The sequence below is a fragment of the Silene latifolia genome, chromosome 6, assembly GCF_048544455.1.
Source record: "Silene latifolia isolate original U9 population chromosome 6, ASM4854445v1, whole genome shotgun sequence".
In the NCBI taxonomy this organism is placed as follows: domain Eukaryota; kingdom Viridiplantae; phylum Streptophyta; class Magnoliopsida; order Caryophyllales; family Caryophyllaceae; genus Silene; species Silene latifolia.
This window is the reverse complement of record NC_133531.1, coordinates 120,841,433-120,855,459: the sequence shown is the minus strand read 5'-3', so window position 1 is coordinate 120,855,459 and position 14,027 is coordinate 120,841,433. Positions and strand designations below refer to the sequence as shown.

The 14,027-nt window shown below is 43.0% G+C and overlaps 1 protein-coding gene across 1 annotated transcript; it reads left to right on the top strand.

Annotated features, from left to right (window-relative positions):
* Window positions 1-10,353: 10,353 nt before the first annotated feature.
* On the top strand, window positions 10,354-13,710 carry LOC141658939 (uncharacterized). Its single transcript, XM_074465662.1, has 2 exons — window positions 10,354-12,972; window positions 13,606-13,710. The coding sequence occupies exon 1, from the start codon at window positions 10,358-10,360 to the stop codon at window positions 11,435-11,437; it is 1,080 nt and encodes a 359-aa protein (XP_074321763.1). The 5' UTR covers window positions 10,354-10,357; the 3' UTR covers window positions 11,438-12,972; window positions 13,606-13,710.
* The last annotated feature ends 317 nt before the right edge of the window (window positions 13,711-14,027 follow it).

The following is a 14,027-nucleotide window of genomic DNA, read 5'->3' as shown; positions in this document are numbered from 1 at the left end:
TAGCAGACCAACTGAAAAACGTCGGTTCCCCTGTCTCTGACACAAGGCTCGTTCTTCAATTGGTCTCTGGCTTGTGTAGATACCTTATTACAGGCTTTCAGCACCTCTCGCAAACCACCCGGTGATGATTGGGCCGCATGTTTGGTACACGGAACTATTTATGACACTTCGTAAGTTTATCGTCAAGTGATAGCTCAAATACTTGTGTCTACCTCTTGGTCGTCATCTACGCGCCATTACGGTCGTTTTGACAGTAATTAGAGTACATTTGGAGTCCGGGTCAAAAACCGTCTTCATTTTCTAATAAACCATTTAAAATGCTGAGTCAGAATGTTCTGGAATATTCCGGATATTTCTATTCCATAATTTTAATCTTTTCATCTTTGGCAAAATATATCCGGAAATCATAAGGAAGTTGAGATCTACCGCAATTACATAACAGAAACGCGGAAAATCTTTCTTCCGCAGGAGGAAACTTTTGGAGAAAGGACGCAGCACCTGCTGCGCCTCTTGCAAGGGTCGTAGTGGTTGCTGCGCCTCTTCCCCAGCTCTTTTCTGCGTATTTTCAAATCTTTTCGAGATTTGTTTCCAAAGTTTTACCGTAACCCTAATTCCTCCGTGTGATTAGTATAAGTATAAATAGGGACCTTCGTTCCTCATATTTCTCACGCGAGTGTCCGCCCTTCTCTTCTCCCTTAGCATTCTAAGACCGCGCTCTTTGCTTATTGACGTCTACGTGCTTGATAAATCAACCACGTAAACTCAGATCTTTCTGAGTACCAGTCTCGTTTGCATGACCGACCAATTTGACCAACTCCACTTCAATTAATCAAATCAATTTAATCTAAATCCTCTTACGAGGGCACTTTCATCATACATTCGAGTCGAGCAATCACTATCGTTAACTTAGTCAATCTCGTTTTGCCAAACATGTAAGTCTGAGGGTGTAAATCCCATATTTTATTATTGTATTTTATTATTGTATAAATTAATGTAAGGTTTACGCCGAAAACATTTTAAAAACCGATTTATAAAACCCTTTTATCAAACCTATTTTCACGGACTAACAGAGGACAGGCGTCAAGAAGAAACGCAGCAACTGCTACGCCCCTTCGAAGAGTCGCAGCAACTGTTGCGCCTCTTCTTGAGGCTGCCGCAGTTTCTGCCTTTCTTCTTCTTCCTTTGTTCTTTGTTGATTCGTCTCTTTTTCCGTCTTTTCCTATTTTCTTCATATTTCCACTCGCATAACTGTAATACATAATTCATAATTATTTATCACCCATAATTTCCGACTTAAATCCCTAGTAATCAATATTTGAGGGTTTTCGTCATTAAAATCAAACTCAGATTTTAGAGATTCGATTTGTTCATATCAAGTCTCTGGAATTCGTCTTTTGTATATTTCATCTGTTTATCATCATCTAACCTCATTAATTTGCATAAATAAACGTAATTAATTTGTAATTAGTTTATAATTCACCTTAGTTAACTATGATTAATTTTCATTCGTTTAAACTTGTTTCTTTATTGCTTTTATGACCGATTCACATGTAAATAATCTGCTAAATCACTTTTACTTGAGTCGAATATCAATAATCGATCATTAAAATTACCAATGAACACTAACAATATGCAATTTCGGCTTCACAGCCAGAACTCCCCTCAGGAACAGACGCAGTGACCACTGCGCCTCTTCCAAGGGACGCAGCATTGCTGCGCCTGTTGCGGGGTGATTTCTGTCTTTGAACTTCCGTTCTTGCGTTGACCTAGTTTATTAGTTTTACGTATTAATCGACTATTAATTTTAATATTACCACTAATCTGTCCGTTTTCTAACCTGAATTATTTTCCTTTTCTTTTCTAGAATTATCCGTTTTAAACGTATTTTCGACGTAAATCATTGAACCAATGTAATTATTGTAATTTTAGTTACCGTATTTTATTTATTGTACTCTTTATTATCGTTTGTTTGTTTTCACATGTAATCAACCTTAAATCCCTACTTCGACCAAATAAGTGCTAAATTACATGTTCACCGACTTAGTTAATCTTTACATGCTAGGTTTAAAATGATGGATGTTGCATTGCATGCATATAATCGACAACATATCAATTAGGGATAATTTCCCTAATCATTAGTAGATGCCGCTATCGAGGCGGGCGAGATTAGGTGTTCGATCAAAAGAGCTTCCTAATACGTACCCTCACCCCTTACTCCAACTCTCTGTGAACATCCGTGTTCATTGGCATCCGCAAGAGTCATTCTAGACATAGAATGCTTAGGGTAACGAGTTCTTAGCGTCTATGTCATTACTTTGTGTCTTGACATGACGCGAAGTATTCGAACGGTTGTAGACACCTCGTTTCTGCACCCCTCGCAAACCACCCGGTGATGATTGGGCCGCATGTTTGATTCGCGGAACGATTAGTGACAGTTCGTAAGATTATCGTCAAGTGATTGCTCAAATATAAATGTCAACCTCTTAGTTGTCATCTACGTGCCGATACGGTCGTTTTGGCAGTAATTAGAGTACATTCGGAGTCCGGGTCAAAAACCGTCTCCATTTTCTGATAGCTGTTGAATCCCGAGTCGGAATGTTCTGGAATATTCCGGATATTTCTATTTCATATTCATCAAATTTTATCTTTTGGCAAATAATATCCCGTAATATTCAAAAGATAATCAAATTAAATCCGTCCTACCATAACTAAAACGCGGAAATCTTTCTTAAGCAGGAGGAAACCTCCCGGGAACAAAGCGGCACTGGCCGCCTCTTCCAAGAGACGCAGTGGCTGCTGCGCCTCTTCCCAGGCCCTTCTTTGCATGATTTACGTATCTTTTTTATATCTTTCCGAGATTCACTTCCAAAGAGTCTCCGAAACCCTATTCCTTCGTGTGATTAGTATAAATAGGAGCTTTCGTTCCTCATATTTCTCACGCGAGTGTCCGCCCTTCTCTTCTCCCTTTGCATTCTAGACTTTGTTCTTACTAATTGGCGCCTACGTGCTTGGACTTCCGACCACGTAAGCTCGGATCTTCCGGGTACCACCTCTCCGTTGCATGACCGACCAATTTGACCACTACACTCAATCAATCTAATTAATCAACTTGTTAAATCGTTTTCCTCTTACGAGGGCACTCTTTCCTTGCATTCGCGTCGAGCATCACTAATCGATCTTCTTAGTTCTTCTCGTTCCGTCAACATGTAAGTCTGAGGGTGTATTAATCTCTCTTTATTTATTGTATTTTATTTATCGTATAACAATTGTAAGGTTTATGTCGAAAGTATCTCATTAAAACCGATTTCTAAAAACCGTCTTCAAAACCTTTTTGCGGATTTCCGGTGAGACAGACATCGAGAAAAGACGCAGCAATCGCTGCGCCTCTTCAAAGGAGCGCAGCACTGCTTTGCGCCTCTTTGTGAGGGCCGCCGCAGCTTCTCGCTTCTTTTCTTCTTCCTCCGTCCTCTGTAATTCGTATCAAATTAATTTCTTTTGTTTTGTTCGTCTGTTAATTCTTCATCACGGTAATTTATAATTCATATGTATATTAACCATCGTTCATTAACATGCTTAATTAGTCATCAAATCCGACTTAAATCCCTTATAATTCATATTTGCGGGTTTTCGTCATTAATTCAAGTTTCGGGTTTTAGAAGTTCAATCGTTCATATTGAGTTTCTGGAGTTCGTTGTTGATAAATTTGCGTCTGTTTATTTATTGTTCATCACTAATTCGTCATCGTTCATCGTATCTAGTTAATTCGGTTTGTTAGTTTGTTCATCCATTAACGTCGACCCTTCACATGTTTAATCTGTCTTTAATTCCGTCTTCATCCATGTTTATTGTTTTATGACTCAAATCACATGTTAAATAATCTGTAAACCACTTTAATCCGACTACATAATCTAAATCAATCCCTTAAATTCACCAATTAAACGTTAACAATTGCAGTTCCGGCTTCACAGCCAGAGTTCGTCCTTGGAACAGACGCAGCGTCTGCTGCGCCTCTTCCAAAGGGCGCAGTGTCTGCTGCGCCTGTTCCAGGATGACTTCTGTCCCTGAACTCCTTTTCTGCCTTGACCTAGATTAATTAGTTTACGTATCAATTAACTAATATTCGTAATATCGCTAATTCCTGTTCGTTAATTTGTTATTTTATTCTTTTGTTCCTTTTTATCAAATTATCCGTTTTAAAGGTATTTTCGACATAAACCGCCTAATCCAATGTAATTAATGTAATTTCCATTATTGTAATTTATTTCATTTATTTCATTGTTTTGTATGCTTCCACATGTAATTGAACATTAAATCCAACTTCGACCCCAATTGTTTGCTAACTTAATTGTTCACCGACTTAGTCTTAATTCACATGTTAGGATTAATCTATTGGATGTTGCATTCATGCATATAGCCGACGATATATCAAGTACGAATAAACTCCCTAATCATTAGTAGAGGCCGCTATCGAGGCGGGCGGGATTAGGTGTTCGATCAAAAGAGCTTCCTAATACGTACCCTCACCCCTTACTCCAGATCTCCGTGAGCACCCGTGTTCATTGGCATCCGCGAGAGTCATTCTAGACATAGAATGCTAAGGGTAACGATTGCTTAGTGTTCATGTCACTACTTTGTGTCTTGACATGACACGAGGTATTCGAACGGTTCCAATTTCCCATAAAAATTGGTGGCGACTCCATACAAAATGCAAACGCTTGTTTTCGAGCCCCTTCACTCCCAAGCGCCCCCGTGGGCGGCCCGTGTCCACGTTTGGCGACTCCGTGGGATTATACACTTACGTGTAGCTAGGGTGAAACTTGAACAAGGTTAGGGAATAAGTTTGTACAAGACAATTGTCGGTTCTCATAACTCGGTCTTCCTAGACCGTTTATTCGGCCTTCCTAGGCCCAACCCAACCCATTCGACCAATCGTCCCGTCTAAACGGTCCTAATTCTTATTTGGGCCTAAGGATGGATAGCGATTGACGTCATCCATACCATGATGCTTACTCTTGTTTGCATCAAGGGCCTTCACTACTTGAGGAAATGGACTAGGAATCGGCCTTACTCTTGTTTGGCACGAGCCTCTCCACAGACTTCGGGTTTGATGGTTCGGTATGGCAACCCACCCTTTAAACCAAAACCCTTCTAAAAGCACTCAGCATCCCGTTATAATGCTTGTATAAATGTGTAAAACCTTATGTGATCACCATTCTAAACAAAACCATGACGAACTTTCAAAAATCAAAACCCGTTTTCAATCAAGAATTTCGAAAATAGGGCCTTCAATTAGCGCAAAATCCGGTCAAAACTCTGTCCGTTTGTCGTGTCAAAATTCGGGCCACAAGCCCATTTCAAAACCTCACTTCGAGTCCACTCCTACAACTACACTACAGTTGGCTAGGACACACATTTTCAAAGACCTTGTCTTTCTTCAAAACTCACTCAACACAAGTGGCACACACCCACTTCATGAGTCAAGTCTTTTCCTCTTTTAGCAAGTGTGATAGAATGGTCGATCATGTTTTGATTCGTCGCCGATCTCTTGTCCAGTTTCCAAGATGCCTGGGTCAAGTGATGATACGAACCTCCAACAACTTCAAGAGAATAGTGATCGAATCCTAGCCGCGCTGGCCCAAATGCAAGTTACCCAAAACCAAACCTATGACCGCCTCGAGCTCATCGAAGGCCGTATCTTTGACGTAGAGGGAAGGTTGCCTCCCATTAAAGGTGAAGTACTACAATTTTCCGATGACGAGTCTAAGGATGAAAGTCCTCCCATGGGGATGACCGCAGCTGAGAAAAGACTCCAATACCTAGAGGAGCAATTGATGTACCTTAAAGGAGATGACATTTACAGGGAGAACAACCGTAAGTATGAAGCCGTCAATTCCAAATTGCCCACTAACTTTAGCATGACGGATATCCCTAAGTTCAAAGGACACGAGAACCCTTTAAACCACATCCGAGCTTTCAAAGATTACATGTCTATCAAAGGCATCAAACCCGAGATGTTCTTAAGGATCTTTCCTTCATCTCTCGACACCATCCCGAAGCAATGGTTCTATACCCTAGATCACAAGAAGGTCGCTACTTGGGAGGACGCCGCGATCGAATTCTCAAAACAATACGCGGATAATGCCGAGATCCAAGTCAATATGCGCACTCTAGAGGTTCTTACCCAGAATGACAAAGAAGGATTCACCGACTTTCTAAGTAGGTGGAGGAAGACTAGTACTCAACTAGTAGAACGCCCGGATGAGGCCACTCTTGTGGAGAAATTCGTGGACAATCTCAAGCCCATATATGCCAACCATTTGAGATATCAAAACATCAAGACTTTCAAAGATTTAACCGTGTTAGGGACACGAATTGAAGATGACATCCGCAAAGGACTCTTGTCCAAAACGGTAGGTCGAGGATATCAAGGGTCCACGAGTCGTTCATACGGCTCTACTAGCAAGACCGACGAGGTTAACCTTCTCGAGCCATCCAAGAAAACTAGCCCACCAAGGAAGTTCACAAACCTTGGAGACACGTACTCCAATGCTCTAAAAAAGGCTAGTGAAGCAAGGCAAACTCCAACCCATTGGACCTACTCCCGAGCCCGAAAGGAAGTCCAAATTCTGGGACGAAAATTCCTACTGCGAATACCATAGGGGTAAGGGGCACGACACCGAAAAATGCTACAAGTTGAAACACGTGCTTCAAGATATGATCGAAGATGGTCGACTTCCAATTCCACCAGGAGGTAAGCCTAATAACACTCAGAATCCTCTTGGAGTTCTACTGATTACAAGTGATGAATCTACCTTAGATTGCTCACACCTCATTTCTCCCACCGAAGATGAAATTCAGGCAAGTGAGAAAGAAAGACTCTACTCTACCATCTCCCCTACCATTTCCGACTTCATCGCCTGGGCAAGGAGTGTAGATAGACAAGTGTGGGAATTAGAAAGCATGGTAATGATCTTGCGCGATCCCAATGCAACACCTAAAGAACGCGTACCATTGATCTTCTCTCCAAATGCTACTATGCAAGAAGTCATCACCGTGGTCGATAAACTAGTCGATCAAATCATACAACTAGAAAGTAACATCATGAGGATGAGGGAACTAGCCGCAATCAATGGGGTTTGGGCCGATGACGATGAAGACGAATATCTCATTGAAAACTCTTTAGTCAAAGAAATAGTTCAAAATGGCGAAGACCAAGATGTGGATCACCTAACTCGCTCGGGTCGTCCATACCAAAGCACTACTCAAAACAGTCCCACCAATGTCATCACACCAAATGACAACGAAGACGACCCCACTGATCATTTGCTCAAGCAATTACAAAGAACCAAGGCTGATCTTTCAGTCTGGCAACTAGTGGCAAGCTCATTTCCACACCGCCAAGCTTTACTGCAAGCCTTGGCCAAATTGAATGTGGCACATAACTCTACTCCTGAAGATGTAGTCAACTTGGTCTTCCAAGAATCCCCGAAGCTAAGTAATCCTATTACTTTCTCAGACGAAGACTTGCCACCTTTCGGCGCTAGTCACAACCTTGCTCTATATATCACCGTCATCTGTCTAAAGAAGAATGTGCCAATGACCTTGGTGGATGATGGCTCCGCGGTCAACGTCATACCCCTCAAAACGGCACACAAACTAGGCATGAGAGAGTCGGACTGGACTCCTACAAATCAAGGTGTACGTGCATATGACGGTACACGACGAAAAGTGGTAGGACTTGCTAACCTAACCATAGCAACGGGACCAATCGAACGAAAGGTCAACTTCCAAATAGTAGACATCGAAGCTTCATTCAACATACTTCTGGGAAGGCCTTGGATTCACGCTTCCAAAGCAGTAACATCCACCCTTCATCAAAAGATCAAGATCCCACTAAATGGCAAAGTCGTGACAATCACTTCGTCACCCATTAAGGCCATAATCGAGAAGCAGTCGAATAATCAAGTCCTTGCGGATCCCGTATACGAACTTGGGGGCTTCCAAAGTGTAAATGTCATAGAAAGTGAGTTGGCACCCTTATACTATAATCCCTACTCCAACTTGGTGGTCGACCACATTCTCAAAAACCAAGGATACTTCCCTGGAATGCCTTTGAACCCAGTTCGGAAAAACACCTTCGCGCCATACAAGAAAGGCAACTCATCGAGAATACCACTTGGACTAGGGTACAAACCCACAACAGAAGAAGTTCTCGAAATGCTCGCCCAAGTCCAAAACCGCAAGTATGTAGGAGTCCAAATGAGGCCATATCTTCCTACCCTCAATGGATACTTCGTTCAAGAAGGAAGTTCGGAACTCTTTCATGGATTTCCCGAACCTTGGCATTACCTCGAGAAGAAGTTAGCCGGAATCGAGATCTTTCACGATTGCTACTTCATCCCTCCAGAAACGGTTCCTACCGTCAAAACCCGTCAAGCGCCTTGCTTAGACGAACAAGCTGTTAGCCTCCTGTTTGGAGAGGACCGATTTGTTAGGGCCGCGCAGGATGAGATCATTACTACGATACTTCAAGACGATCGCTTCAACCCCACCGCTTTGATCACAGAAATCGACACCAAGCAGCAGAAAGGGTGGAGGAAATCAATCAAATGGACCAACAGTCAAGGAAGACTCTTCAAGCTCACCACTGGAGAAGGAGAGATGTTCAAAGAAGAGCCAGAAGACGACGAATTCGAATCAGAGTCGGAGTCGGAGTCGAGTCGAGTCTAGAGGAGCCATTAGAGAGTCTACTTCTGTCGTCATCCCCACTCCCCTCGTTTCTCCTAGCTTATTTTCGAGTAGTCACGGTAGTTCGGAAATGCCCCACCATCGTCCCTTTGCCGCCACTATCCTTGGATCAGTTGGCTTCTTTGTTTCAACTTTACTCAAATCTTAATATGAATAAATCAGGTTCTGCTTACTCTTTGCGTTATCTTGAGTGCAATTCTGTTTATGATGATACTGAGGATGACCAAAACCCAGACTTGACCGAAATACCACCCTACGTAGCCAAAGAAATACTACAGGAAGGGGAAGGGGGACCTGTAATTGAGGACACCGAACCCATCAATGTTGGAACTGAACTAGAACCCAAAGAACTTAGGATAGGGACTACCTTGAGCTCAACCGAAAGAACCGATTTCATAGACCTCCTAAATGAATTCAAAGACGTTTTCGCTTGGTCCTACAAAGACATGCCAGGATCGACAGGGGATATCGCCGAACATAGAATTCGATTAAGCCAGGTTTCAAACCCAGAAATGTGCTTCGACGAATGAGAACAGAGTGGGCTCTAAAGATTAAGGAAGAAGTTGACAAACAATTCAAAGCCGGGTTCATCAAAGTTTCCGAGTATTCTGACTGGGTAGCTAACATAGTACCCGTGCCCAAAAAGGATGGGAGAATCCGAGTTTGTGTTGACTTTAGGGATTTGAACAAAGCAAGCCCAAAAGACGACTTCCCTCTACCTCACATCGACATACTTGGTAGACAATCTGCGGACCATGCATTACTATCCTTCATGGATGGATATGCGGGTTACAACCAAATCAAAATGGCCATGGAAGACATGCATAAGACCGCGTTCGTCACCCAATGGGGAACCTATTGCTATACAGTAATGCCGTTCGGATTGATCAACGCCGGGGCTACATACCAACGCACCGCGACTACACTCCTACATGACATGATGCATAAAGAAGTCGAGGTATATGTGGATGACATGATCGTCAAATCCAAGGAAAGAGAGGGACATATTGCGAACCTTCGCAAGTTCTTCGCAAGGCTACGGAAGTACAACATGAGACTCAATCCTCAGAAATGCACATTTGGGGTGACATCTGGCAAACTCCTAGGGTACGTCGTTAGCCAACGGGGCATAGAAATAGATCCTTCCAAAATCAAAGCTCTAATCGAAATGCCACAACCTCAAACAGAAAAAGAAGTCAGAGGATTCCTGGGAAAAGTGCAATACATAAGTCGATTCATATCGAAACTTACGATGATTTGCGAGCCTATCTTCAAGAAACTCAAGAAAACGGACCACACCATGTGGGACGACGATTGTCAAAAGGCATTCGACAGAATCAAGGAGATATTGGCTAAACCACCAGTGCTCATGCCACCACAACGAGATCAACCTCTTGGTTTATATCTCACAGTAACTGAAACTGCCATGGGTGCTATGCTAGCTCAAACTGTAGGAAGTGAAGAAAGAGCTATTTACTATCTAAGTAAGAAGTTCTTGGAATACGAGTGCAAATATTCACAACTCGAAAAGACATGCCTCGCTCTTGTGTGGGCAACAAAGAAGCTACGTCATTACATGCTTAGCTACTCCGTCAAGATATTCTCCAAAATGGATCCAGTCAAATACCTCTTCGAGAAACCTGTTCTCAACGGACGTCTGGCAAGATGGACCATGATGCTCTCAGAATTTGACCTCAAATATGTGCCACTGAAAGTAATAAAGGGTCGCGCCGTCGCCGAATTCTTCGCAGAAAATCCCATCAACGACGCACAAACCATAGATACTTGGTCATTTCCCGACGAGGATATACTTCAGACTGATGTAGAATCTTGGGATCTATACTTTGATGGAGCATCAAACCTAAGAGGATTTGGGATAGGAGTGTTGCTCATTTCTCCTGAAGGTGAGCATACACCGATTGCTGTCAAACTCGACTTCGAGGTGACAAACAACGCTGCAGAGTATGAAGCCTGTCTCATTGGACTACAAGCGGCAGTTAGCTTAGGTATCAAAAACCTACGAGTGCATGGGGACTCGTCACTGATCATCAACCAAGTTACGGGATCCTGGAAAATCCGAAGTGAAAGCCTTGCACCCTATCAGGCTAGAATAGACCAAGTGGCTCAATTCTTTGATCATGTAACCTACTTACACCTACCTCGAGAAGAAAATCAATTTGCGGACGCTCTTGCGAAACTTGCATCTTTGATAAACATGCCAGATTACATGATGGAAATGCCTTTATGCATTGAACGACGGTCAGAGCCGGCATATGTCCATCAAATTACCGATGAAGAAGAAATCGCACAAGAACCCTGGTTCCAAGCAATCCTAAACTTCAAGCTTAACGGCACTTATCCACCAGAAATGGACAAAAGGGGACAACGAGCTATACGCCTACTAGCTTCCCAATACATCCTGATGCAAGGAGAATTGTACAAAAGAACACCTCTTGGTGTAGTCCTACGTTGCCTTGATCATTCACAGGCACGAAAGGTGATGGAAGAAGTCCACGACGGAGAATGCGGTCCTCACATGAGTGGGCCTATGATGGCAAAGAAAATCACACGTCTAGGGTACTATTGGACCACAATGGAATCCGATTGCATCAAGTATGTGAGGCATTGCCACAATCACAAAATCTTCGGAACGTACAACACGTCCCTCCTTCGTTGCTCTATACAATGACATCTCCTTGGCCATTTTCCGCATGGGGAATTGATATAATTGGGAAAATAACCCCGGTAACAGAGGTCACTGTTTCATCCTAGTAGCGATTGACTACTTCACCAAGTGGGTAGAAGCGGCTTCCTACACCGCTCTTACAGCTAAAAATGTGGCAAAGTTCATACAAAACAACATCATCTGTCGATATGGTTGCCCGCATGAGATCATTAGCGATAATGGGTCCCACTTCCAAGCCGAAACCGAACAATTGCTAGCCAAGTACAAGATCAAGCATCATCACTCCTCGCCCTATCGACCACAGACTAACGGCGCGGTAGAGGCTGCTAACAAAAATGTCGTCACGATCCTCAAGAAAATGATTGACAATTATAGAGATTGGCCAAGCAAAATACCCTTCGCTTTGTGGGGGTATCGAACATCAGTCAGGACGCCCACTGGGGCTACTCCTTTCTATTTGACCTACGGCATAGAAGCCGTACAACCAGTTGAGCTAGAAATACCATCCTTGCGTATTCTGCTAGAAAGTCAAATCCCGGAAGCCGATTGGAAGAGGGATAGATACGAAGAGCTCATCCTCCTGGATGAACGTAGGCTACGCGCCTTGCATAATGTCCAAACATATCAAGCACGCATCAAACGAGCTTTCAACAAGAGAGTTAGGCCAAGAAATATCAAAGAAGGAGATTTAGTTCTCAAATCGGTTAGAGCTCTTTTACCTGTCGACCCGAGAGGGAAATTCAAACCTAATTGGGCCGGACCATATCTAGTCAAATCCATACTCCCAGGGGGTGCGGTTAGAATCACAGACCTAGATGGGAATGAGTTTTCAAACCCCACAAATCTCGACCAACTGAAACGATACTATGCCTAGGATAGAACAAAAACGCGCCTCGCGTAAGCCTAAGTGTCGCTCTTGTGGCACTAAATAAGCGGCCCCTGGCCCATTTGAATGTCACTATGCTCTTGCATCTTGGCAAACTTGTCATCCTCATATCATCAAACAAACTAAATTCGCACCTCCCGAGTAAGCAAAGCTCATGCTTATTTTCTATGTTCATTACAAGCTCTTGCTTCGAACAATTATTCTTTTACATTTACTCGAACTACGCGCAAGGGTTTGATTTCACTTTTTTAAGTGAATACGTAGGCAATCCTTCACAGGATTCAACCCGCCATTATATATAAAATAAATGTAAATAGAAGGACATTTGCATCGCATCTGAAATTCGACAAGAATAATTAAAGAAAATGCCAACGGTTTCATAACCATTTAACCTCTTTTATTCCATTCAATTTCTAATAATAATAGTACGACAAATAATAAAAATAGATAGGCTAGGATTCTAAAAATCCCTCCTTTTTATTACAACAATAATAATAATAATCTAATAATAATAATAAGACTTGGGCTATTCTTCCATCTTTCCCTTGCCCTTGTCGTTCTTGTCATATTTCTTGTCACGACCTCGAGCCGGGCGCTCTTGCACCACTTCAGACCTAATCACCAACGGTCTTTCTCGAGGCCTGACCCTCCCGTTCTTGTCAACCACCATCTCTGCGACAGGAGTAGTCTTTGATTTCTTCGAAGGATGAATGACTTGAAAGCCGGCTTCTTCTTCTCCTTCGGTCAGATGCTTCTCTTTCTCTTTCTCTCCTTCGCGCACTTTGTAATCAACGGGCTCGCGCTTCCTCAGTCTTTCGCGCTCTTCCGAAGTTGCAGCCTTCCTCCACCTCAGATAAGAGTCCGACACCCACAAGGCATTGGAGGAGAAGCTCAGGAACCACATATTTCTCTGGGCCCATTTCATAGCCCACTCTCTTCGGCTCTCGGTAGTCAACGCCATGGCAGTCTGCGGGACGATGTCAAGCCTAGGGATCATCTGCTTCAACCCAACTTGCCTCATCAACCTCTCAGGAAAGATGCACACCATAAACTCCAATCCAGGGATGCGCACGGACCTAGTAGGATCCAAAGAAGACACCCCAGTGACAGACTTGAGGTGCCACCACGGTACAACCCACCTGATCAAAGGGCCATCATCAGTCTTTAGCTTGTTCTTCCAATAGTCACAGACCCGAGTGAAATCCACCATGTACAACCTCGTCCTCATCGAAATCATACGAGCATGATAGGAAAGTGCATGAACTGGGGGCTCCAGCAATCGGAGCCGTTCCATGAGCCAAACCTACCAAGACAGGTATTAGACACCAAAAAAAAAAAAAAAAAAAAAAAAAAAAAAAAAAAAAAAAAAAAAAAAAAAAAAAAAAAAAAACGAAAAGAAAGAAGAAAGGAAGGTGTCTTTTACCTGTAGGATAACGGGACTTCCCAAGAACGGAAGATCGCGGTTGGATTTCCTATTATCCAAACCCAAAATGATCTCCCTAAGCACGCATAAGTGGGCTCTGCGCGACTCCATTTGCTCAATAAGGCTCAAAAGGCGAGGATCACCTCTCAAGTCCTCATCAACATGTCCCTGAAAGACATACACATGCAACAAACAGAAGCCAAATGCTCTCCTTCTAGCAACATAAGAGACAGTAGGGTCGGCCCTGTTGATGAATCGGTCTATAAAATCCAACATCCGCACGC